Source organism: Corythoichthys intestinalis, chromosome 1 (assembly GCF_030265065.1).
Source record: "Corythoichthys intestinalis isolate RoL2023-P3 chromosome 1, ASM3026506v1, whole genome shotgun sequence".
In the NCBI taxonomy this organism is placed as follows: Eukaryota; Metazoa; Chordata; class Actinopteri; order Syngnathiformes; family Syngnathidae; genus Corythoichthys; species Corythoichthys intestinalis.
In genome coordinates this window covers 48,817,312-48,841,912 of record NC_080395.1, presented here as the reverse complement: position 1 = coordinate 48,841,912, position 24,601 = coordinate 48,817,312, and the positions used below count along the sequence as shown (strand labels likewise).

Sequence of the window (24,601 nt, the reverse complement as noted above, 5' to 3'; positions counted from 1 at the left end):
CGCTCCTTATTGGCGGGTTGTGGATCTCTCCCTGCGTGGATTGACCGAGCTCGGGTCAAATTACACCATTTGCCGTGTCTCCTTAGTTTGTTTTTCCTCTCAGCCAGGAGAAGTTGGAGCTACGCGCGATATACTCGCCTCCTTTTTTGGGAGGATTTACTGCATATGGATACACAATAATAAAACCATTCAAATGAGGTGAGTTGTTTTTGCAAAAATGCATGCACCTATTTTTTCTACTTTTCCGAAGTGGAAGTCGAATTAGTGAAACTGAGTAAGGGATATAATGCCTCAGTGCAAAAAAAAAACAAAAAAACAGGGTTACTGTACAGGTTATACGTTGAGCTTGAATTTTAACTGCTGCTTTGTGACGACAGTGTTTGTACTGTAACCGCTCACATTCGTTTGAACGCTCGTCCTTTGTGAAAAATATCAACTTCTTTGATTCTTTGTTCTTTTAGTGCTTCGGTTATTTCGCCTTTATTTCAGAAGAGCCGAGTCAATTTCGAGTATTTACTTGACTAAATCTCTCCCGAGTGAACTCAAGTGGTTGTCCATTCTGGTCTACATCAGTGAGTTGAAGCTCTTAACCTTTTTTGTGTGTGTTAATCTTGAATTATTATTAGTATTGTTTTGTTGTGTGAATGTGTCCAAAGTTAGTGGAGGTGCTCCTGCTTGGGTGTGTGTGTGTGTGTGTGTGGGTGGGAGGGGACCACAGGCTAGTTACTTCCACTGAAGAGTGTTGTGGTTCGTGGATCTGCTTTGAGCATCAGTCGTCACATCCAAAGTGGCCCCGGAACCAAGACTAAAGAAAAATGTTTAAATGAAGCGAACGGAGCCCAAAACTGGATTTAAAGCAATCAAGTGTGTTCGAATGGAGGAATCATTCGCTGGGTCTTTTTTTCTCCTATTTTTTTCTTTTTTTTTTAAATGGATTACAAAAGGAATATTCGGACATTCGGGTGGATTGGTCATGAGCTGAAGGTAGGTTAAAAGAAGAAATAAGTTCTATTGAATTTCCCCCCAAAATAGGAATTTCCAGGCTTTTACATCGTTAAAGGGATTGGAAGACTGATTAGCAATGGGACTTGTTTGTATCCATTTATGTTTTTTGTTGTTGTTTTTTTTTGTTTTTTTTAAATATACTTTTATTTTTTTATATTAAATCATCGATGTATATGATTTGACCACCAGCACCGCCTGGTTGGCAGTGTTACTTTTATCTTACTGTTCATTGCTTTCTCTTTATGGTGCCTTGAATTAATTGAACATATTGCAATTCTCTATCTCTGCCGGATAATAGAAAAGCTCCATCACTGTTGTCTCTCCTCTTGTGTCCCCTCCTCTTTGTTGTCTTTTGTACAAGTCCCACATGTGGACACTAAAGGCTTGTGAAAAGATTTACCACGGATGGAACTTTGAATGCCTTTAGACCTCAGGCCGGACAATACAAGCGTTTGTGGCTGCACCGATGCTTGTGTGGATTGCCGTGGAAAAGTAGTGCAAAAATAACCCCTCACAATCTGAGAGCGTGTAGAGAATAAATACATTGAGCTGATCATAATTGTTTAACAGGCATGTGAAGGATTTTTAGTGGCTTAAGGGATTGACAGCAAGTGCAAAATTATCAGCAAAAATCTGCCAATTGATGGAATTAAGGCTAAAATGTGAGTCAAAAGATCCATCAAACTGCTTGAAATAAGAATTTATCTAGAACCATTTTTCTCATTTAAGTGATGGCAAACTACAAACTTGATGTTGGCTGAAGCACTGAATAACCGAATTGGCTGCAGGTTAGCCGGCAGTTTTGGCCTGTTGTCATGCCTCAGCTCGCTGGTCACCGGGTCAGAATTCAGCGACCAGAACGACCATAGTTAACCTCCACTAGGGCCAGCTGTAACCCAGAACAGCCACCATTAAACCGTGAGGTTCCATGTTAACAATATTATAAATGGACGATCCAAATTGCTGCTTGAAAATCAGAATCAATAGGTGTTTTGAGAGACTGGGGTGATAAAAGTTCCACTTTTATATGTTTAGATGACTTGCTTTATTCCTTTAGAGCCCCTTTTTAGTAGCCCCCAAATGTGCTCTTCTAAGCATAGATAGGGCCAGTCACCGGGGGTGGGGCACCATTGTGTTTGTGTGGCCAAAGCCCCCCTTTGTTTCCTGGTCACACCTGCAGCTAGGCCCCTTTGTGCACAACTACTGCTATGTGCAACCTTTCTCCTGTTTTACCCCTCTTCTTTCCGAGGTCCAAAAGAAAGGGGTTAAGGCAGGCAGTCCTTGCAAACTTGCATACCTAAACCTCTTAAAAGTGAGTCCAGGTTGGAGTAACAGCTTAGTCTCGGTGGGAATGGAGTGAATATATACATAATAATCACTCCTGGGGAAATAATGTGATCATCTGAGAATTCTCATGTGAGTCTGCATCTCGACAGCTTCCTTATTTATGCCGTATCTTCCTATAGCATGCTCCTTCAATGAATCAGTCTAGATGCTTCTTCTGTATATGCGCAATAATACTCCCTTCAATCAGTTGTTATTTGAGGGAGGCAAACCTCAACAAAGCGATGCATTCTTCTGTCACCGCAACTAAAGACTGTACGGGCTTTAAGTGGTTGTGGCAAAGTGCTCGGCCAATTGGAAACCACCTTCGGATGCAGCTACAGATGTACAGTGATAGATCCAGTTGACTGATTTATATTTTAATGTCTGGTTTGTATTCTGCCACCGCTTCATATGTGTAGCCGCAAATTATTGCGAAAAGTTTTGGAAGTTGTTTGAGGAATACAGGATGCGTGACTTGTTGTTTGCAAAGCGTGACACAGCTCACGCAGACACCAGGCATAGCTTGTTTATACTCCTTATTTTCCATCATTGTATGGATTTTGAACAGTGTGACGGTTCAAATGGCTCGTAAGTGCCGTATTCTCCTAAATCTAGACTACTATCTTCAATCTGGGGTTACATCACGATATCCCATTCAGAATGAAGCAGAAAACGCACTGCTATCCTTTGCCATCTTTTTTACGTGCAGCGAATTGGACTCCCTTGAAAAAAAAAGGATCCGAAAGTGCGGTCGATGCGAGGTGGCGGCTGACATATGCCAGCAAAAGTGCAGCTCAAGTAGAGAATATGTGTTAATCTGTCATTTTAGCCTCGTAACACTAAATCCTCAGCTTTAACTACCAGAATTGGGCTAGGGACCCCTACACCAAATCCACCAGACCCCCTTAACACCCCCTCTCCTTTTCCCATCCCCCCCCATGTTAAACATCATGAGTTTGAGCCAACAATATCAGCGGGTAAGTGCGTGGTTGTGGGACACTGAAAAGCCTGTAATAACAGAGTTAGAGCGAGGCAAGGCTGAATGGCGAGTTGCGTGACAAGCCTAGCGTCTCTGGGCTTGTTGGAGGCCTATATGTACATGCACACCACACACATTAACTGGAGGGCAGGAACCAGAGAGTGCAAAGGAATAGTCAATAGAAAATATTCTGGGCTCACCAGAGATTTAAAAGTAATTTTAGAGCGCTGACCTCTGGGTCGCTTCTGTTTCTGTTTTACATTATAGGGGAGACTTTACCTATACAGTATGGCTATAATGGTGCTGGACTATAGTTACTTTGCTATTTAATTGCATTTTGAGCAATAAGCCTGGAGGAAGTACGTGTCTATTTGTGCTTAAGGGTTATTTAGAGAAGGGCTCTGAATTCTGCCTCAGATAGCGTTGTAGAATCGCTATCTCACTTTAGTTACCTTTTGTACTGCACCTCCACTTCCTCCCGTTGTTGTGCATTCGGTATCTATTCCTGTCCTGGTTTGGTGGTGATCACATCTGCAAGGTAATAAAACTACACTTGATGCTTTTAAGGAACACTACTGAGAGCTCTATCATCACTTCATATTTATAATATGTTGGTTGGTCTCTATAGATCTGTCAGCCAGAACGGAGATTTGATGGTGTACATAGTTAAAGGAAATGCTTCAGCATTTGTTATGCACACGCCTATTTGACCCTAGACAATCTCTCTAGTTAGTCAAAAACATCCCAATTTAACTGTTAAGTGGAGTAATGGAGATGAAGCACAGCCTGTATCAGGTCTAGCATTACTCATAATGACATTGCTGTTTGGAAGGCCACAGTGTCCCACTGAGCACTGAATTGCTACCATTACATGCCGTGTATGACTAAAACACATTTATAGAGTGGTCCATTTCAGTCTCACTTCAATATCTCCTGGGTGACACACTATAAGTTACAGACCTGAAGTAGGATTATCAGTGCTTGGAAAAATCTGGTCGTTTAATATCAACACGGAGTATTCGAGGCAGTTGAGATGACTCAACACTGGGTGTACGCAGGAAAAAAGCTGGTACACAGATGTTTTGATGGACTTGGTCTACTTGGGCACTGAATGGACGTATAAAGTGACCAGATTTAGGGAGGTTTCCACATGACTGTAGTGAAACGTTGATATGGTCTGCCCCGCTTCCTGTGTGGATCAATCAAAGCACTAATGGCCTGGCTCTGACACAGTGGAGCAGGTGTGCTTTGGGGCTAATTGAAAAATGAATCATTACTGTTTGTGCGTGTGCACATGTGTCAGTCTTTTGAGATACATTATGTGAAAGCATGATGATGTATGCGCTCCTGGTGTGCTGATCTCAACATGCTCCAAGCTAATCCATGCCTTAGCCTGTGTGACGTCTCCCAGTAAATTGTTTATATCCGTTCAGGCTTTGCCCACATGAATAATTTGTTTGCCTTATAAATATTTGAAATGTACACCAATCATTTAGAGGCACAGCCTGCCTCTGAAGCCCTCCTCCACACATTTCCTACACATGCATACTACCCACAATAGGGGTATATCCATCTGGCATGTTATCTGTGTCAGGATGTGGTATAAAAGAAAAATAATTACTGCAATGTCAAAACAACTGCATGTGGCTTTGTCCTCAAAACACAAAGATGGTGTGAAACTGCAGTGCAATAAAGCGCTTTGGCCCCAAAGAGAGACTGCAGCACTAAGAGCTAACAGAGCGCTAATAGAAGTCAGCTAAGGTCGCATGAGATGATGCTCTGACGATGGCGGTAAAGTTGGAACGAGCTGATCAACGTCAACCTCGGCCTCGCGCTAACAAATCACGAACGCAAAAGTACAGAGGCAGAAAGGCTCACCGCACTTTTAACAGAGCAGACTTTCATTTCACCGAGCACGCGCCGAGAAACCATGCCGGACTTTTGGCTGACCTTCTGATAGAGAGCAGATGCAGGAGAAGGTAGAAAGCAAAGGCAGATTTATAGACTCAAGGTTCTGGTTTACACATACTAGTACAGCAAAATAAAGCCACAAGGCAAAAACTTGAAAACACTTGGAATTTGCTATTAATGCCACAAAATGCCAGCAAGCCACTTTGTTCTCGGACTAAATGACGATTATTTGTTCAGAACAATACCAGTCGACGCCAAAGCGATCATTTTAAGATAACCAGCGAATGCCAAACCTTGGCTATTTTTCAGTTCAATGTTTTGATATCGATATTTTATGATACGGGAGGTCGGGCAACATTAGGAACTGCTCAAGGTGGCATTCTCAGACAGTTATGACAAATTGTGCCCTCTGCTGGATAAGACTCCAACCGGTGCCTTCACAAATTGGAATACAGTGGTACCTCGACATACGATCGCTTCGACACACGATCTTTTCGACATCTGACGTAAAATTTGACTCGCCGTTTGTTTCTACATCCGACAAAATGCTCGAAACAAGACGATTTATGACAGCGTCGCAATTTCATTGTTTTCCCGCAAGACGCACACACGGTGGATTTTCTTGAGAGAAATCAACATAGGTTCCAAGAATGTTAAAGCCGGAGGTGAAAAATGAAAAATGGTGAGGCTTACCAATGGAAAAATATAAGCGTGGGGTGCGCGTCCGTGAACTGCTTGACAATACTTTATAAGTAAAGGTGACAACCATCACCAAAGAGATCGCCAGCTTCGTCAGGTTTTTAATTAATTATTTCTGAACTTGTGCAAAACAACACGCCAATTGCCCGCAACAATAGGACGTTCAAAGTGAAAGTGATATCTCAACTGCACTATCTCACACTGCCATCAGGGCACGCGGTGCGTTCAGGTACACCACACAAAATACAACTGCCACATTAAACCCGATTTCTTACATTATTACATATATTACTATTATTATTACTATCATTATATTATTATTCCGATTTCTATTTATAATGTATTTCTTATGTTCTTTTAGTTGCTATTTGCAATAGTAACAGCAGTATTTATTAAGGATTTAGTGTAGGTTTTCGGCCTGTGGAACGAATTCATTTAAAAAAAATATTTTTTTTTCCCAGTTTAAGTTCAGTTTATTCGCACATCAACATACAGTACATGATCATACGCTAGCAGATTAAGATGGGTGAATAGGACACTCCAAAGAATTAATGGAATTATAATGTATTCTTATGGGAAAATTCTGCTCGACATACGACCATTGCGACTTAGATACAAGGTCCTGGAACGAATTAACTTCGTACGTAGATGTACCACTGTACTACGTACGCTAGTACACTGCAGCAACTCAGCTAAACGATGTATCTTCTTGATGGCCATCAAATTGGATGCATTCATAAAATCATTATCAGTACCGTTTATCCTCTCAAGTGTCGGGGAGCCTTTCCCAACTGTCAATGGACAGGGGGCAGGTTACACCATAAACTACTTGCCAGCCAGTCACGTGGCAAACAGAAGGCATGGACATTGAAATTAAGTCGTAACCGAAGCCCAACCTCCCGTCTTAAGGAGCGAAGTCCCAGAAGTGTTTGAAAAAGCCAGTAGTACCAGACATTGGCCACTGGGTCTGGCTCCTCTGGTTTCAAAACATATAGAGTTTACATTGACATTCTGCACTGTCCGATTTCACAAGCAAAAAAAAAAACCTTTTTAAAGCCTAGTTCAAACTTTGAAAGACGAATGTGTGGCATAAATTATTCATGACAACTGCACAGGGGGTGATTATTTTGTGCCACAATCGTTGTAATCTAGCTCCCCAAAAAAAATTAATAACGGTCGGGGGCCAGTTGCATTCCTGGGGTCTCTCTGAATCTTTAGCTGGTCGGTGGATTGGGGTTCCCGCCCATAGACTGACATGGAGAACACATATCTGCCAAATACCCCTAATATGGGCTTCAGGAACACTGAGAGGAAAACATGGCAGCTGTCATGGCAGTGCCATGACCAGTAAAAAGTGAGCTTCAAATGGGAACTGGCGAACAGTACAGGTGACGTCACCGTCGCGTTGTCCATTTCTTCTGTACAGCCTATGATCGTAATTTGCTCATTTCTAAACCAATTTTGATGATGTGTACTTTTACGTCAACGTTGTAGCAGATGCTAGTCTACAACTTTGGGGTAACAATTTTTTTTTTCATGTCTCCAGGTAACATCTTCACTTGTGTGAAACAGGAAGTGTATGTGAGCAGCCATGGGACACAGAGCTGCACTTCTGCTCAGTGAGCTGCTGCTGCTGCTGTTGCTGCAAACAGCCTCACGCACTCTCCTTGCAGTCAGCTTCCCTGAGGACATTGCACCCCTGGATGTCGTTGACGCACACTGTGAGTTCACACGCACTCACAACCACAAACTCGGCAGAGATGGATCACAATTGCATTGTCACTATAAATGTAACAGCGGATAAACTCTCATAAATGCTTTGTGGTGTTTTCATTTTTAATTGAAACAACATATTTTATACACAACCGTAGAGGTGATTTTTTTTCTTTCAGTGAACAAGAATAAGAGATTTGTGCTGTACTATGGAGTGAGATTCTAGCGCACTGAATAATAGCCTTCCTCAAATTGAATTTCAATTACAGTAAGTGCAGTATGTAAATAGAGTGGCACTCAATGGAGCATAGAGATCCATCAGGGTTGAGTAATCTCATTGTCATTAAGGTTGATGCATTTATAAACTTGTAAATAAAACCATCAAAAATGCAATGTCAATGAAAAAATACCTAGGCACACAAGAGCTTTCTTCGCCCATGACCAACCTCATCACACATTCTCAAAGAAATCTACAATATATCAGTTTTGAAAACAAAAAATCACTGGCATATTGATAATGATGTTCTCACTTAATGAGAAAGTTGGAGTTATGTTCATTTTGGAGCCGTAATTTATGTAAACCTATAGTATCAGTATATACCAACCCAACATCCACATCAACAAATAAAATGTGACTACATTTGTGCCCGCACAGCATATTTATGCCTAACCAGTAGTCACACTTAATGTAACAAACAATGCGTGTGCTCATTTGCAGTTACTCGGAGGTACCCTGTTTTCAGAGGCAGGCCCTCTGGAAATGAGTCGCAGCATCGCCTCGACTTTCAGCTGATGACCAAGATACAAGACACGCTCTTCATCGCTGGCAGGTATACTGAACATGTGCAGATTCTCCTTCACACCATCCACCCCCAGCAATTCGCTAACTCAAATCTTGGCAGGTAAACAGTGGCGCGAGGGAGGGGGGAGCTCTTAGTGTTATTAGATCCGCGGCTTCTAGGCCGTCATCTGATGTATGTGGTATAGTATCGATCCAGCAAAAGCGTCTATCAACCCGGCCTGATGCTCTGTCAGGGGTTTCTTGGCATCTCTACATGTCGTTTTAGAGTATTTATGAGCATTGGGATTAATCTTACCACCAGCCACCAGTATTGTAGCAAGAAATCACATTGACATCTACAGTATTACTGCCCCCATTCCTACATCCCCCCCAACACACACACACAAGTTACACAACACTGTAATCACACCCATATGTATAACTGGTGTCAGGTAAATCACACTGCCACTTTTGGGTGCTGACATACGTTGGCTGAAAGTAAAAGCAATTGTTGTTCCCGGTTGGGTGTTCCGCATCTGTCATAACTGGCACATCATCAAGAAGAAGTGATGTCATGTAAAGTAGTGCAGAAGATGATCAGGTTTTAAAGCCAGTTGAGAAAAAAAAAACAGTAATCACTGAGGACGAATTCTCAGTTGTCTTGTTTTCATGAAAGACTAACCGCTAGATTACTTTGCTCATCATTGCCAGCTGCGAAAGACCGTTAAAACCCAAGATCTCATGTTACCACAAAACCAAAACTTGTAGTTTTGGGATGCAAACTAGCTATAAGTAAATAAATAACAGATGTGATTTTTCCTAAGATGAGCTCAGCTCTTGACAAAAAAAAAAAACAATCAGGAAAACAATGCAGATGAGCTAATTACTATGCATCAGTTTCCCTGCAGTTGTACAGTGTGTAAAACAAGGTTGAAATGTGGCCCTGCCAGTATTAGATGCATAAAGCTCAAGTTGTTGGAAACAAAAATGGCATCTGAGCCTTCAATATAAACCCTTTCATCTTGGTTCATCTTTTAAATTTAGCCTTTGATTTGTTGCATCACTGATTTTCGAATGTTATGTTGCTGTCCACAGAGATCAGGTGTACCTTGTAAGTTTAAGAGAATCCTACAGGAATGAGATCATCCCATACCGGGTAAGATTCTTGCCACAAGCTACTCTTTAAAACCACAAACGCGCATGCACACACAGCTATTCATCACAAACTAGGCTAGTAGTAAAATGAGCGAATTGAAAGGAGAGACGCGTGTGTGTGCACATTCCTGTTTAGTGCATGTGTGTGATGGTGCTTCACGTTTGATTCTGTAGAAGCTGACATGGCGATCAGGCCAGGCTGACAGGGAGATGTGTGCTGTCAAAGGAAAACACAGGGTAAGTATAACAACAATTCAGCCTCACAACTTTTACTTCAGTGCTACGTTGTTAGTCCAGCTAAAAAATTAAAAAATCTTTTAAATCAATACTCTTGTCTGTTTCTAGGATGAATGCCATAACTTCATCAAAGTGCTGGTTCCCAGAAATGACGATCTGGTCTTTATATGTGGCACCAATGGCTTTAACCCCATGTGCAGATACTACAGGGTCAGTATACATGTTTATATGTGAGCCATCATTCAGACAATTGAAATGTATGGGCTTTTTGGTACTGGGAGCAGCTATTTGGTGGAAAAAGAGGTTTTAACCTCTTCTAGTTGAAGTTGATTTTAAAACTCAAGATAAAACATATATACAGTGATCCCTCGCTACTTCACGCTTCAACTCAGTGAAGTATTTAATAAAGCCAAACATTTTTCTACCACTTTCTTCTTGTTTAAGAATAATTTGGTGGGATAGTAACATGTTTAAAACTCATCACAATTATTACATTTGAAGTGCTCAAAACATTTATTAATATATATACAAGGTGATTAAAAAATAATTTGCCAAAATCATCATGTGTTAAATCAAAAATATAAAAAATATATATACATACATAATTATATATATATATATATATATAAAACTTGCTTGGACACAAGTTCAATATACCAAACAAATAAGGCGCACTGGACTATAAGCCGCTTGATTCAAAATGAGGGGAAAAAGTAGCGGCGTATAGTCCGAAAAACTCAAATTGTATCAAGTGCTCAAAGGTGGCCATCACCGGCACATGAAACACATGAAATCATACTGGAAGTTATGTTCAGCACATTTGCCTATGCCTATATGAGTTTTGTAATGTGTTTCATTTTTGACATATGGCCTAATGATTTAGGCCCATTCTTTTTGAATCACCCTATATATATATTTTTTTTATCTATACTTTGGGGATAAAGTGAAAAAACATGTCTTTTATGTATCTCCTTCCAATGCTAAATATGAATAAATACATTGAACACCCCCCCCAAAAAAAAAAAAATTGGGGGGGTTGCGCTACTTCACGGTTTTATTTACTATTGCGGCAGGTTCTGATCCCCATTAACCATGAAAAATGGGGGATCACTGTAGATTTGCAAATTTTGTAGTTAAAGCAACCACACACACTGTAGCTTTACTTTGAAGCATACTAACCTAGCACTTTCATTTAGGGCACTGGTAAGTCAAGGTACCACTTAACGTGGGTTATTCAATGCATTTGACTGTAGTGTTTGAACACATTCTTGTGCATATTTGCTTTGCCGTCTTTGTTCAACGTGCCCGTTTGTTCCATCCCTCAGCTGGATAACCTTGAGTTGGATGGTGAGGAGATCAACGGGTTGGCACGGTGCCCATTTGACTCCAAGCAAACCAACGTTGCCCTTTTTGCAGGTGAGGGTCAACACGCAACCGCCTACACGCAGAAACACGAGAGTCTTTGTGCACTAGAGCTAATATGTTTCCACTTATGCTCTCATTATCACCTCTATGTTTTTGCTGCAGTGCAAATACGCCTGCAGCTACAGCAAGTCGGGCCAATTAAAGCTTTTAAATTAGGAAAAAATAGTAGAAGAAGAAGCATTGTAGGCCAGCTCTTTTGACTGCTTTTCTTGTTTGTTTTGTTTTGTAGAGGGGAAACTGTATTCCGCCACGGTGGCTGACTTTCAGGCCAGTGATTCTGTCATTTATCGCAGTATGGGTGATGGATCTGCCCTGAGGACCATCAAATACGACTCCAAGTGGCTTAAAGGTAAACGAGCGCCCCTTCGCTACATCTTTACTTGCCTCCTTTATGGCTATACTACGGCATGGCATGGTGAGTGTCTGAGACATTGGAGTTTGCGATAGAGAGCTCTCCTGTCTTGCCAAACTCCTCGGGGGATATGGCCTGCTCCCTCTCAGGCAATCTAGGTCACCCCCAGTCATATACAGCCTTGTACAAATCCCTGAAATATTCAACATGCACACTGGTGGTGACGATGCAAAAATACTCTCTCAACTCTCTACCTCTGTTTCTCCCTCAGAACCTCATTTCCTGCACGCAGCCGAGTATGGGAATTATGTGTACTTTTTCTACCGAGAGATTGCAGTGGAGCACAGCAATCTGGGCAAGGTAAGAACAGTCCAAAGGCGCTGTTTTAATGCACTACATTTTCTGAACAGATGCTATACCCGAAAAGGACTGAAGCCTCCTCAAATGAATTCATTTCTGACACAAATGGCCCAAGTGGCAGTGCCCATTCATGCGATTACAGAACACCGCATTAGAATACGGCTGAATTTTCAAGTCTGGGTTTGCTGGGAATGTTTGCCTGATGTAAAACCATTACACAGTGAGGGGATTTGTCTTCCAGAGATTGCGCAGTCAGTATCTGCCTCTCTCTACAAACTAATGCGCGGGCATTAGGATGTTCTGAGTTGGATGCCAGTATCAGATTTGACCAAGCCTGTTCTAAGCTGATCTGGCGAGCTGGCCAAGAGGCCACCGTTCGACATCACTTGATAGAATATTTCAATCCTATTAACACTGGGGTGACACCTTAATTTTGACGGGGGTTATCTAGTCAAAGCAATCCTTATATAATTCGCTAATATGTTGTGACTCCCAGGCAAATAAAAGACTGCAAATAGGTGATATAATTCACTAATTTGTTGTCACTCCCAGACATATGAAAGACATCACATAGGAGAAAGTTGAGATACAGTACTTTTGAACTTTGCTACAAGGTCTTAATTTAATTCTATCATGTTTCCTTTCACACTTCTTTTATCAAATGGCTGGCACTCCGACTAACGTCAAAATGTGTTAAGAGGTTTCAACAGATGGAATGACATAGTCAACAGAGCTAATTTTTATTTAAAAGGAAAAAAATTGGTCTGTTAGGCCACACGAGGTGAAGTCAACATTTGCATAATGCATACTGTCAAAAACTAAAACTTAAAATAACAAACTGATATAATTAGTTTAAGCACACTTTTCTGCCCCATGTTTATTATTTATTATTAAGCATTAATCATTATTACATTATTTAGCAGCTACACACTATTTTATTTTTTATTAACTGCTAAATAAGCCACTAAGTGGCCAAAGGAAAGTGTCGTGAAACTGCCCTTTTTTTATGAAAAGTCCCAGCTTTCGCCAGGATGCGCTTACGACACTGATGTCATCGAGCAACAGGTTGATTGAAGTCTTGCATTTTAGAATTCGTCAAACCATTTGTGGAAATGTTTCAAATAAAAGCACATGAATGGGAAAGTAACAGATTTTGTACTAAATCGAGGTCATATAAAGACCAAGGTTTTTTTCCCCCACATCGCAACAATTGTAGCTTGACAAAACAAGTGCAGGAATGATCACTTTTGACACACAGTAACTTTTCTATATATGTCACACAATCGAACGCACATCACTTGGTTCCATTAAGCCAGCCATTTGGGCTGCTTTTTATTGAGTGGACTCCCTCGTGGTGAACAGTTTCCACACAAAATTGCAAAGCCTAAATAAAAGTGTGTATTCTAACTGTCCATGTTGAGTTGCAACAGAATGGAGAGATGCATTATTTAGTGCGCTGAAAGTGTTTTTAGCGACGTTCACTCAGCCAACTTCCACTTCCTCCCGTCTCTATCCTTGCTTTAACTCTCGCCCCCTTTTTAGGTGGTCTACTCTCGCGTCGCCCGCATCTGCAAAAATGACATTGGTGGGTCACAGCGCGTTCTGGAAAAACATTGGACATCTTTCGTCAAGGCGAGACTGAACTGCTCCGTGCCGGGGGACTCCTTCTTCTACTTTGACGTGCTTCAATCCATCACTGACATCATCAACATCAACGGTGTCCCGTCCGTTGTGGGTGTGTTCACCACACAGATGAACAGGTGGGCTATGACTGTTTATGGCTGATGGATGGACTAATTTCCAGAATGACAGTAGGCAATACTGAGGTGAGGAATGGCCATTTAATCATTTTGCTTCTCTACAGTATTCCAGGGTCAGCGGTGTGTGCTTTCTCCATGGCCGACATCGAGAAAGTCTTCCATGGTCGATTTAAAGAGCAGAAGACTGCTGACTCCATATGGACGCCATTCCCAGAGGAGAAGCTACCTAAACCTCGGTACGGAACTTTCAAAACTTAAAAATATCACTTCAAAAACACTTTAAAAAAGGTATATAAGAAAAAATAAACTTAATTTTCTGTGTCGCTCGACTCAACAGCTGCTAACCAGTCGCTCTTTTTCTGACCGCTTTCTTTTACCGGTCCAGTGAACTCAACACTGGTAGAAGACCAGGTTATTAGCCTAGACCCAGCAAACACATTTACCATCTGCTGATGATTAAATATTTAATCTGACACAATTATACAAGGATGCATTTTGAAACTGTTTTACACACTTACAGTATTTCTAGGCATGCCCTATCTCAAAAGGCGGGGGAAAAAATCCACAAAGCACCTCATTTCCCTGGTGAATCATTGATGCAGTATAACCATGCATATTATGCATATTTAATGTTTCCGGCTGAGTCTTTTTTTTTTTTTTTTTTTGTGATCTAATAAGCACCTGCTCCCCAACCCTTTCATTTCAATTTCCATCCACTTTGCTACACATGATGATCAGCCCCACTGGTGTGCAATGATCACATGGACTGCTTTTTGACCTGTGCATGTGACCCCCCCTCCCCCCCTCTTTTTAGACCCGGGTGCTGTGCAGGTTACGGTCCAGCTGCATCCTTTAAGAGCTCCATCGAGTTCCCGGATGAAACCCTGCAGTTCATCAAGTCCCACCCTCTAATGGACACAGCTGTGCCTTCCATTGGGGACGAGCCATGGTATACAAAGACGCGTGTCAGGTAAATATGCTAAATATATTATTTCACATAATAAAAACAAACAAAAATTGAAAAACTCTGTGTACTGCGGTGGCCGATTTTCGGAGCATTTACAGGTCACTTTCTGTTGAGTTTGAGTCACTGCCTGTTCATTTTTCTGATTCCCAGACCACTTCCTGTTTTTTAACCCAAAATCAACAGGAAGTAACCAATAAAATACCACCAAATCAACAGGTAGTGACTCTGAAATGCCTCAAAATCAACAGGAAGTGGCTGAAAATCAATAGGTAATGACCTGAAATTAGAGCAGGGCGGTAAACCGAAAATTTACCGTCACCGAAATTCTTAACGATGACCGACGTAATTTTGACCATGTCGGTAAATTCGGTAAATTAATAAAACAAGAAAATATAGTCTTTTCATCCCGCTTTGATTCTGTGTTGTTCGTCTATGTTCATTCCCCTTTAAGAAAGCAGTGAATGTGCTTACGTAGGGAGTCACGTGATCATCAGGAAGCCAATCAAACAAAAGCCCGGTAAGCTAACGCTAGCAGCTAACGCTACAAGCAAAACGTGATGGAGTGTGGCTTAAGGGAGGTTCACCAAACTTTCAACCGACATTTAGTAGACTCTTGGTGGCATCCAGACGGGCTTTCACCCGCTGTCCTCCTTTGTTCTCACGATTTCCGGAGATGGTGTTTTCAGTGCTTTCTACTGGTAGCGAGGCTAACGCTAGCTAGCGGCTAACGCTACATATGAACGTTATGGAGTCGGATAGCGGCTCTAACATTGTCGAAACGGCTGAACTTAATGAGTGGACTGGGGACGGACTGCATCTAGCAATTACTATGTGGCGTTATTTTGTATCTGTCTGTGTGTGATTCCTCTGATAGCTTTTGTGATGGTAAAGCATTCAGCATAAAGTAGAATCCAACGGCAAAACTTATAATGACCGAGAAATGGCCCCAGCTATTTTTATTGTGCGTGCATTTATTAAAAAATGCACTGGGGGGGGCCTTAAACCATAAAGTAAACACTTGTATTTAATAATTATGTCACAGCAGCCATTAACAATAAGTTGTCTTTTTGAAGTGTACTGTTCAAGCTGCAAGTCATTTATGTTACAATTACATGTTTGCACAGGCATATTGATTTTGACAATGTACATTGTTCAAGTCATACACGCTGTTATAAATGTTCATACTTGAATTCTTATTGCTTACAATACATTTTTATAAACTTAATGTTTAGACTGCATGTACAATTGTTAAATACAGTATATCAAATTGAATGCTGGTAAATAAATCAACAAGAAATAGTTAATCTGTATTTCATGCATTGATTCAGATTTTCAAATTATATAACAGTCCGCTTGGGCGAATTTATCGGCATTTATCGTTATCGAGATAAATCTGCTCAATTTATCGTGATACATGTTTAAGGCCATATCGCCCAGCCCTACCTGAAATGGCCCAGAATTAAAAAAGAATTAAAATAATATCCCAGAATGATTTCTTGACCAATGTATAGATACTCCTTGTATCGCCATATCGTGAGATCATTGTTATCGTGAGCTTTGTATCGCAAATCGTGTCAGATCGCAGTGTTTTTAATGATGGCGTTAGAGTATAATGGCGTTACTAACGGCGTTATTTTTTTCTGTTGTTATCTAATTAATTACTTTTCTCATCTGGCAACGCCGTTACCGTTACTGAGGCGTGCTTTTCCATGCGTTACTACGTTGGTTGAATGGCGAGAGAAAAGTCAGAGAGACACGGACTCACGGAGACGAAACAGCTGAGCCTGAGGGAAGGGAGTTGTGACGCCGTTGCAAATACGATGCTAGTTGTCTCCAATAATACCTGACTGTAGCAGACAGCCTACAAACTACGTGCCCATGATCCTACCGTAGATATCACATGTATATAGAACTAGATACGAAATGACAGACTCGGCGGCGTTAGCACATGTATAGAGAACTAAATGTGAAATGATAGACTCGCCGGCGTTAGTAAACAGCCGCCATCTTAAAGCAGTTGTTGTAGAGAACCTTCCTAGCGAACCTAAGTAACTTTTTTGTATAAAGTACTCCTAAATCGGCAAAATCTTGACTTCAATCTATCTTTGAATGATGAAACCATTTTCAAACTTTCACATATCGAAAGTATACAGAAGGGAACTAATGCAATAACGGGAGCAATTTTAACAACTTTAACAGTTGATTCACAACATTAAATGACTTCCAAACATAGCGAAGGTTACTATTAGAGCTGGGAATCTTTGGGCACCTAACGATTCGATTACGATTACGATTCAGAGGCTCCGATTCGATTATAAAACGATTATTGATGCACCCCCCTTCCTTCCCCCCTCCAGTCCCCATTCTGTATCAGCAGCTTTAAAATACATTCAATTAATTTAATGTTGTGAATCAACCGTTAAAGTTGTTAAAATTGCTCCCGTTATTCCATAATTTCCTTTTTGTCTACTTTCGACATGTGAAAGTTTTAAAACTATTTTAAAGATAGAGTCAAGTCAATATTTTACCGATTTAGGAGTATTTTAGATAAAAAGTTAATTAGGTTTGCTTGGAAGGTTCGCTACAACAGCCTTGCAGGGAAGTGTACTGCTTTAAGATGGCGGCTGTTTACTAACGCCCGCATCTAGCTTTTTGTAGATGTGCTGCTAAGGCTACCGAATCTATTTTGCATCTAGTCCTATATAAATTATATCTACCGTAACATTATGTGGATGTACTTTGTAGCAGCTTTTCGGCAGCAGTCAGGTATGTTATTGTGTTTTTTTTTATCTCGTGGCATGAGTTGAGCTAGAGCCGTGAGTTGAGCATTGGCATTACCCGAGGGGCCGGGTAATGAGAAGCATGATGTTTAGCTACTCTCGCTCCGTTCCTCATTCCGAAGACCGCGCGGCGCGCTGAGTGTGTTGTACTTCCGCTTTACTTGGCATATTTCAATAATTGGAATTTGGATGTTTGTGAATCGTTCTCGAATCTTCCACGGCCGAATCGCGAATAATCTAAGAATCGGAAATTTTGCACACCTCTAGTTACTATGTTTGTTTGTTTTTTTGGGAATAAAAAAAACATGAATGGTAACACCAGTTACTTTGCCAAGTAACTAATTACTCTTACATTTAGGTAACTGAGTTTCTAACTCACTTTTTGGGGGAAGTAATTTGTAACTGTAATTAATTACTTTTTTAAAGTAAGATTAACAGCGGTGTCGTATTGTGAGGTACCAAGAGGTTCCTACCTCTAATACATAGGAGATACACTATACTAGTATAGTGCTGTCCAAGATAAAGCACGTGTTAAAGCTTTAACTTTGACCGCACTAGTAGAAACAAACAAAAATACAGCAAAACTAACCACTAAAATGCATTGAGTTTTTTACAATATCGTGTTCTAGGTACAGGCTGACGGCACTGTCTGTGGACAACGAAGCAGGTCCGCACAAAAACTACACAGTGGTTTTTATTGGTTCGGAGTCGGGTGTTGTTCTCAAAGTTCTGGCAAAGACCTCGTTCACGTCCCTGAATGACAGTTTGCTTCTGGAGGAGATAGACGTCTTCAACAAGGCCAAGTAAGTCCTCATGCACTTTTCACCCCCTCTGTCTGCTTTTGTTTTATTCTCTTCTTCTCTTCACCGTCTGCCTCATGGCTGAGGAGTCAGCAACTATTAACTTCCTCATGCTGATGGCAGTGTCTGTCAGATTTCTGTGCATGCATTGTTTGTTGTTTTCTAATCGTTTATTTCGGGATTTGCACATCATCATTTGCAAATGTCAAGTGTTAAAAGCCTGTTAAGCTCTGAGAGAAACCTTATCCACCGAGCAAGTGATTAAATCTTTTAGCGTAAGACTCGACACTAATCTGATGCACCTTTGATTCCCACTTTTCACTTTCCAGGTGCTTGTCTAACCATGACGACGATAAGCGCGTCTTGTCACTACACGTGGACAAAGACGCCCATAGCCTGTATGTTGCCTTTTCAAGTTGCGTCATCCGAATTCCCTTGAGTCGCTGTGAAAGGCATTCTTCCTGCCACAAGTAAGTGATGCACTCTGAATGTTTTTTTGCAGTTGGACCCAGTGGTTTTGTGACGTTACCGCTTTGTTTTGGCCAATAAATGTCATAAATGGAAGGATAACAACTCTGCCCTCTATATTGGGGTTAATGTTCAGCAAGCCACAAATCATTACAGTACTCTTCCCAGAATGATTAAACATTCGCTTGATGTGTGCGTGTGTGTTTTTCTTACCAGGTCATGCATTGCATTACGTGATCCCTATTGTGGATGGAGGCCTCAAGGAGCCTGTGAGAGGATACAGCCTGGTCTTTTGTGAGTTCAATCTTCAAATTTCATACAATATCTCTTAATTAAAAATGAGATGATGAAAATTCTCCCTTGTCTTGTTTTCAGGACGGGCTATGAGCAGGATATTGAATTCGGAAACACTAACCACTTGGGAGACTGTCAGGGTAAGAGTCTTCTTCATACCACTTCATCTGTCCTCAAGCGCATATACTGCATACACTTACACATAAACACACCTGAGCAAACAATACAAACTCATCTGCACACTCACGCCAATATTCACTCCAGTAACTTGCCCCTACATTCTTTGTAAGTCTATGTTTGGGAATAACACATGTACATACAGCGAGTACATGGCTCTTTGTAACTAATGCCGCAAACGTGGACATGTACATTCAAGGTTCATTCTCAGCTGGTGCAATTGGTAGAGGCCATCGTGACAGCAGTAATAAGTGATGGCCAAAATGTAACCATTACTAATTTTCCTTAGAAATATCTTCCTAGTCAATTGTACCAACTGACAATGACCCAAGCTGAACCTCAGTATTGATCAGAACCAGAGGACCGCCTTTAGTAAGTTAATGATAATGTCAGTGTCATCAACTTTTATCAAAGGGATTTTTTTTAAACTTCTGGATTCCCTGATAATAATGTATTGTCCTTTTGAATTCTTTTAGCATTTTTGGGCACTACATCAGCACCAGATTACAAATCATTTGGTGACCCTACCTCTGGTTAGTTTGATCTTTTACTCCCACGGTTGATTTTCCCTTGAGTTCAGCATCTCTAGCCCTGTCTTTCCACCGCTCATTCATTGTTATGTTTTAACAATAAAACACCCCCTATGAATGCAAAAGTCACCTGCCTCATTTTCAACCGTCACAAACAAAACCCATTTGCCAATTCACGTGACTGCCTCACTTGTCACTCATCTCTTCCTGTTCTGATCACTTTTCCTGGCATGCTCACCCGCCAAAACATCCGCACTGTTGTCTACCAACTCTGTATCCTCTCTTTCGTCCCGACCAGATTTTTGGAACAAAAATGTCAAAGATTTATCATGGTTTATCCAACCACTAACTTTCCAAATCCCCATTGACCATGGCTACTAACTGGGATGATGATCGTATGCTCGACAAAGCATTTGTTAACAATTTGTTTGTCACCACAGACATGGAGTTTTCATCAGCACCAGTCACTGTCCTGCCCAGTGGGCCCATACCTCCCCCAGTTCTCATTCCCACTCAGAGCCCCAGCTCTGGGACCGCTCCAGAGCTCTACGGCTCAGGCTTTGTGCTGCAGGATGACCCAGCCACCTCTCATTCTTTAGACTCTCTCCCAGGGGGGCAAGAGGGTAAGGCCCGCAGGGAGCCAGCCAGCATGCCGCATTGATCTGATAGCTGCCAAACGCTGACAATGCACGATGAGGCTCACATATGCAAACACTCGCACCATGGCAGCTATCTAAAATTGATTTCGATACAACAGTTTTATGTTTCACTCTCTATAACTCTTTTCCTAGTTTTTCTTCCTTTCTTAAAATGATTCTTTTTCACCTTTTCAAAGAAATCTCTCACTTATTTGATCTGCAGAATAGACTAGCTAACTGTAGCTCTGGTAATAGTTTACCCTGGCTGGTAGATCATTGGCTGGGCCTGCACTGCCACAATCCAACTAACTCTATCAGTGTCTGTGGTTACTAACAAACCTCCCGTACAGCATCCAGCCTGTGGAATACCAACATGGCTCTGACAAACTTCCTGCTGGTTGTTTTCTTGGTTGAAAAAATGAATTCCACTTTAAGATAATCTTAACTCTTTGGTGCGCATGGATTGAGGGAAACCATACCTTCTTTCTTCAATTAACAAATCTCTAATGGAATATGGACGCCTATCTACCTCAACCGATAACCACTTGATCCAACCTATTTGCCTATGACGGGGCACACTGTTTGTGGGGAGAGATGCAGGGTTGTGTTCAAGCACAAACATGCACATTTCTGCTGGTGATTGGAGAGGGGGGCAAGAGGAGCACCCTGCTGACCACTTGACATATCTCAGCAGGAAGTTAACCTTTGCCTATTGTTTGTTTGTAGGCGTCTGGGACATCCAAGCAAGTGAAACCAGCCAGATGGTCCACATGAACATCTTGATTACCTGCGTTTTTGCTGCTTTTCTCATGGGCGCCCTACTAGCAGGCTTGATTGTGTTCTGCAATCGAGAATCATTTATGCGAAAGCAACGACGTGTCCACAAAGATGCGGAATCCGCGCCGTCCTGCTCGGACTCTGCCGGAAGCTTCGTCAAGCTCAACGGTCTCTTTGACAGCCCTGTAAAGGTACATCCCTTTAGTTAACTTTACCTTTTAAAAAGAAGGAGTTAAAGAATTAAAATGTTCTTACTTTTTTCCATTGTTCATTTACACAGGAGTACCAGACAAATGTGGATTCTCCTAAGCTGTATACCAACCTGCTGAGTAAAGACCTGAAAACACCAAATGGTGACACCAGGACCATGATCCTGCGGGATGGTTGTCCGCCTCCCGAGTTGTCCGCTCTACCAACACCTGATTCCACTCCTGTTCTTCAGCAAAAAGGCTTGCAGCCCATCAAAAACCAGTGGGAGAGGGATCACCGGAAGGTCAGCGGTCATCGCAAAGAATCCAACTCGACAGCCAAGAGTCCTCAGCTTCTTATTCCTTCGCCGGGTCCTCCCAAGTCCAACTCCCATCATCCTCACCTGGCTTTGGGACATTCGCACATCCCCAGTGCTGTGGTCCTGCCCAACGCCACACATGACCACCCATATTTGGACAGCGGCGATGATACTCTGCCACATCCTTCTGACAAGAAGCACAAGAATCCAGACGCGAAAGGAAGTAGGAAAGAGCAGAAGCGATCGGTGGATGCGAGGAATACACTAAATGACCTTTTAAAACATCTCAATGACTCGGTGGCCAACCCAAAGGCCATTCTTCTGGAGGGATCGGGGCCCCGCCCTCGGCAACACCTCACACTGGAACCCATGGAGGAACTGACGGAATTACCGCCCAGGGTGCCAAGTCGCGAGGCCTCTTTGTACTCTCCTTCCTCCTCCCTGCCTAGGCACAGCCCCACCAAGAGGGTGGACGTCCCCTTGACGTCTCCCACTCCCACCACACCAACGGGCAGCCTAAGCATGGGGGGTACATTGGAGAGGCCAAGAGGAGGATATCAGCTCCAACGGAGTGCATCTCACAGGCACTCCTTGTCCACCTCAACCAACGGGGTGACTATGGGCGTATCTGTGTCTCGCCAACACAGTATGAACAGAGGGGGTTACATGCCTCCAACGCCCCCCTCCAGACTCGATTCCCACATGGGAATGATGGGGGCAGGCATGCACTCTCCCAACCCTCCTTTATCCCGACAGAGCAGCTACAGTGGGCATGGCTCACTCCCTCGCACGGGACTTAAAAGGACCCCTTCGCTAAAGCCAGATGTGCCCCCCAAACCAAATGGCTTTTCACCACAGACTTCACAGATGCGAGTGGTCAATAAGTACAGCTATTAGAATAGCACGAACACTTTGTCGTAAGTTCTTTGCCTTGACAGAGCTTTGAGGCCAGATGGCCTCGGCTACGGATTGGGTTGACCCCTGTGTGTGTTTGTCTACAACCTGAAGTGTGTTCCCCTTTAAGTTATATGCACATTGACTCATACGTCAATTAAAAGGGAAAATCACATACGCGGCCAAAGATACTCCTCCGATGTTTTTTCCATCCTGCTTGTTATATTACAGTGGACGTCTGGGCTTTATTTGGTGTCAGCCGTTTTCACATTTAGGTACACGGATTAGGACACCAGCAGCAGCCACCAACGTGTCTGTGTGTGAGATACCAGGTTGGACAAAGTGAAATACTTGAAGAATGGGTCTCATTTCTCACTGCCTTTGAGCGCTGTCTTCCCACTAATGTGAAATGAACAGAGAGGTAGGCCAGGCTTTTGTTAGGCAGCTGGAGAAGGGCAGCGAAAAGTAGGCATAATACAACTATTATTACGTTAGAGCTAAGACCAACACAGGCAGCAAAAATACAAAAGAGTAAATGGCGACCTGTGTTTTGACTGTTTACGTCAGCTGATGGGAAAGAGGGTTGTGTGCTGGCAAAACATATGTAGAGCCTTTGCACTTCAAGAGCCGTGCCATGCAGATGATGCACCTTAGAATCCATCTAAGACCTAAGTCACTACCTGGCTGAAATGTGTTGCTTTAGTCTTTATATGACCTGAATTTTAAACGAAGACTTAACCAGTTTATGTCAAGTGCTTAAAGGTTGGGAAACTTTTAGAATGGTCACAAAGTGTTCTATACTGGGACAGGGACTCTTAACTCACTGGGATATCCTCCTCAATACATTTGCTGCTATTGGTTTTAGACTAGCTACGTGTGTTTGATGCATTTAGTAGTGTACCAGAGTGGAATGACCCTAGTATGGGTATGCACATCTTTTCTTTTTTTTCTTTGATTGCAAAGTGTAGCTAATAGGTACCATTTCAACAACAAGACACACTGTTAAAACAGATAAATTGCCAGATCTCTAATCTATTCTTTCTTTTGTTTTTTGTTTTTTTTATCATACTGTTGGCGCCAGACTTTGTTTTATGTAGCAGGAACGCATAGTTGTCATGCAAACAATTTATAACATCACTGATCTCTGTAGTAAATTAATTGGACAATTCCTCCAATACGGAAACAAAACCGTTAAATATGGTGGTTAGGTTGTTAGACTAACCTTAAAATATGTGATCTAATTTTGTTGTCTGTGTTGGTTTCAAACCCGTCTTGCCATTACCGCCTCCTATGAGTGGCCAGTGTACAATCAACACTACAATTACCAATGTGTCCAGACAAGTCATGCTGGGAATGACAAGTTTGTGTATATACATAAATACTATAAATAAGAAGTAAGCATATTTTTAGGCAAGTGAACATGAATCTGTGTATCGTGTGCCTTATTCTCAAAAGTATCTACCACAGTACAGTTCAATATTGGCAGTGTCAAGGGTTTTCAGTATGTTATTGTCAGTTGCAATCTAAATCGTTTTGTAGGCCAAAAAGTGTTAAAAATTAACTACCTAATGATAAGGAAGACCCATGATCCACTAGTGAATGGGTTATAAACAAAATGTTGAAAAGAAAGGGCGTTCCTGTTGTTGACTCTGTATTAATGCGCCACATAGAGGTGCCATGCGGTGAATGTATTTTTTGACAGTGGGATGTAGGCTGTATTTAGACCTTGCACTGTGGACCAGTCGGCTTAAAACAGCACATCCTGCCCGCAGCCAACACATTAAAACGGTTACAATTGGTCACAGTTATGCAGAATCGCAACTTCAATTCCGTTTTTATTGGCCAGTTGGGATGGTTTGAGGAATGATGTAACTTCACAGTCCACATAGTTAACAAAACTTAACCTAGTGTCAGCTGCCTGTTTAGTCCAAAGCCACATTTTGTTTACAAGTAATGATTGTATGTAAAAACTTACTTCAAGCCTGCCATCCAAGCAGTATTTGGACTCTTTTTTTTTTTTTTTTTTTTGGGTGGGAGGAGGGCACTTGAAATCTGACATACACAA

General features: G+C 41.8%; 1 protein-coding gene across 6 annotated transcripts; it reads left to right on the top strand.

Moving 5' to 3' along the window:
• Positions 1–24,601, top strand: sema6d (semaphorin 6D). Of its 6 annotated transcripts, none has more exons than XM_057833848.1 (20): positions 1–198; positions 7,467–7,641; positions 8,352–8,463; positions 9,510–9,570; positions 9,744–9,806; positions 9,915–10,016; positions 11,132–11,222; positions 11,461–11,580; positions 11,855–11,943; positions 13,486–13,703; positions 13,808–13,939; positions 14,518–14,673; positions 18,080–18,253; positions 18,580–18,720; positions 18,935–19,012; positions 19,094–19,152; positions 19,666–19,722; positions 20,160–20,342; positions 21,084–21,325; positions 21,415–24,601. In XM_057833848.1, exons 2-20 carry the CDS (start codon positions 7,512–7,514, stop codon positions 22,537–22,539), a joined length of 3,333 nt encoding a protein of 1,110 aa, XP_057689831.1. In that variant the 5' UTR covers positions 1–198; positions 7,467–7,511; the 3' UTR covers positions 22,540–24,601. The 6 variants fall into 6 exon arrangements, with proteins under 6 accessions (XP_057689831.1, XP_057689859.1, XP_057689867.1 ...); XM_057833866.1 differs by lacking the exon at positions 1–198 and adding an exon at positions 317–572; XM_057833857.1 differs by lacking the exon at positions 1–198 and adding an exon at positions 620–984.

Coding starts and splice junctions, on each gene's coding strand:
- sema6d (XM_057833848.1), top strand. CDS start 7,512: ATGGGACACAGAGCTGCACTTCTGCTCAGTGAGCTGCTGCTGCTGCTG. Junction 11,944..13,485: donor AGCACAGCAATCTGGGCAAG/GTAAGAACAGTC, acceptor CCCCCTTTTTAG/GTGGTCTACTCTCGCGTCGC. Junction 19,013..19,093: donor AGGATACAGCCTGGTCTTTT/GTGAGTTCAATC, acceptor TCTTGTTTTCAG/GACGGGCTATGAGCAGGATA.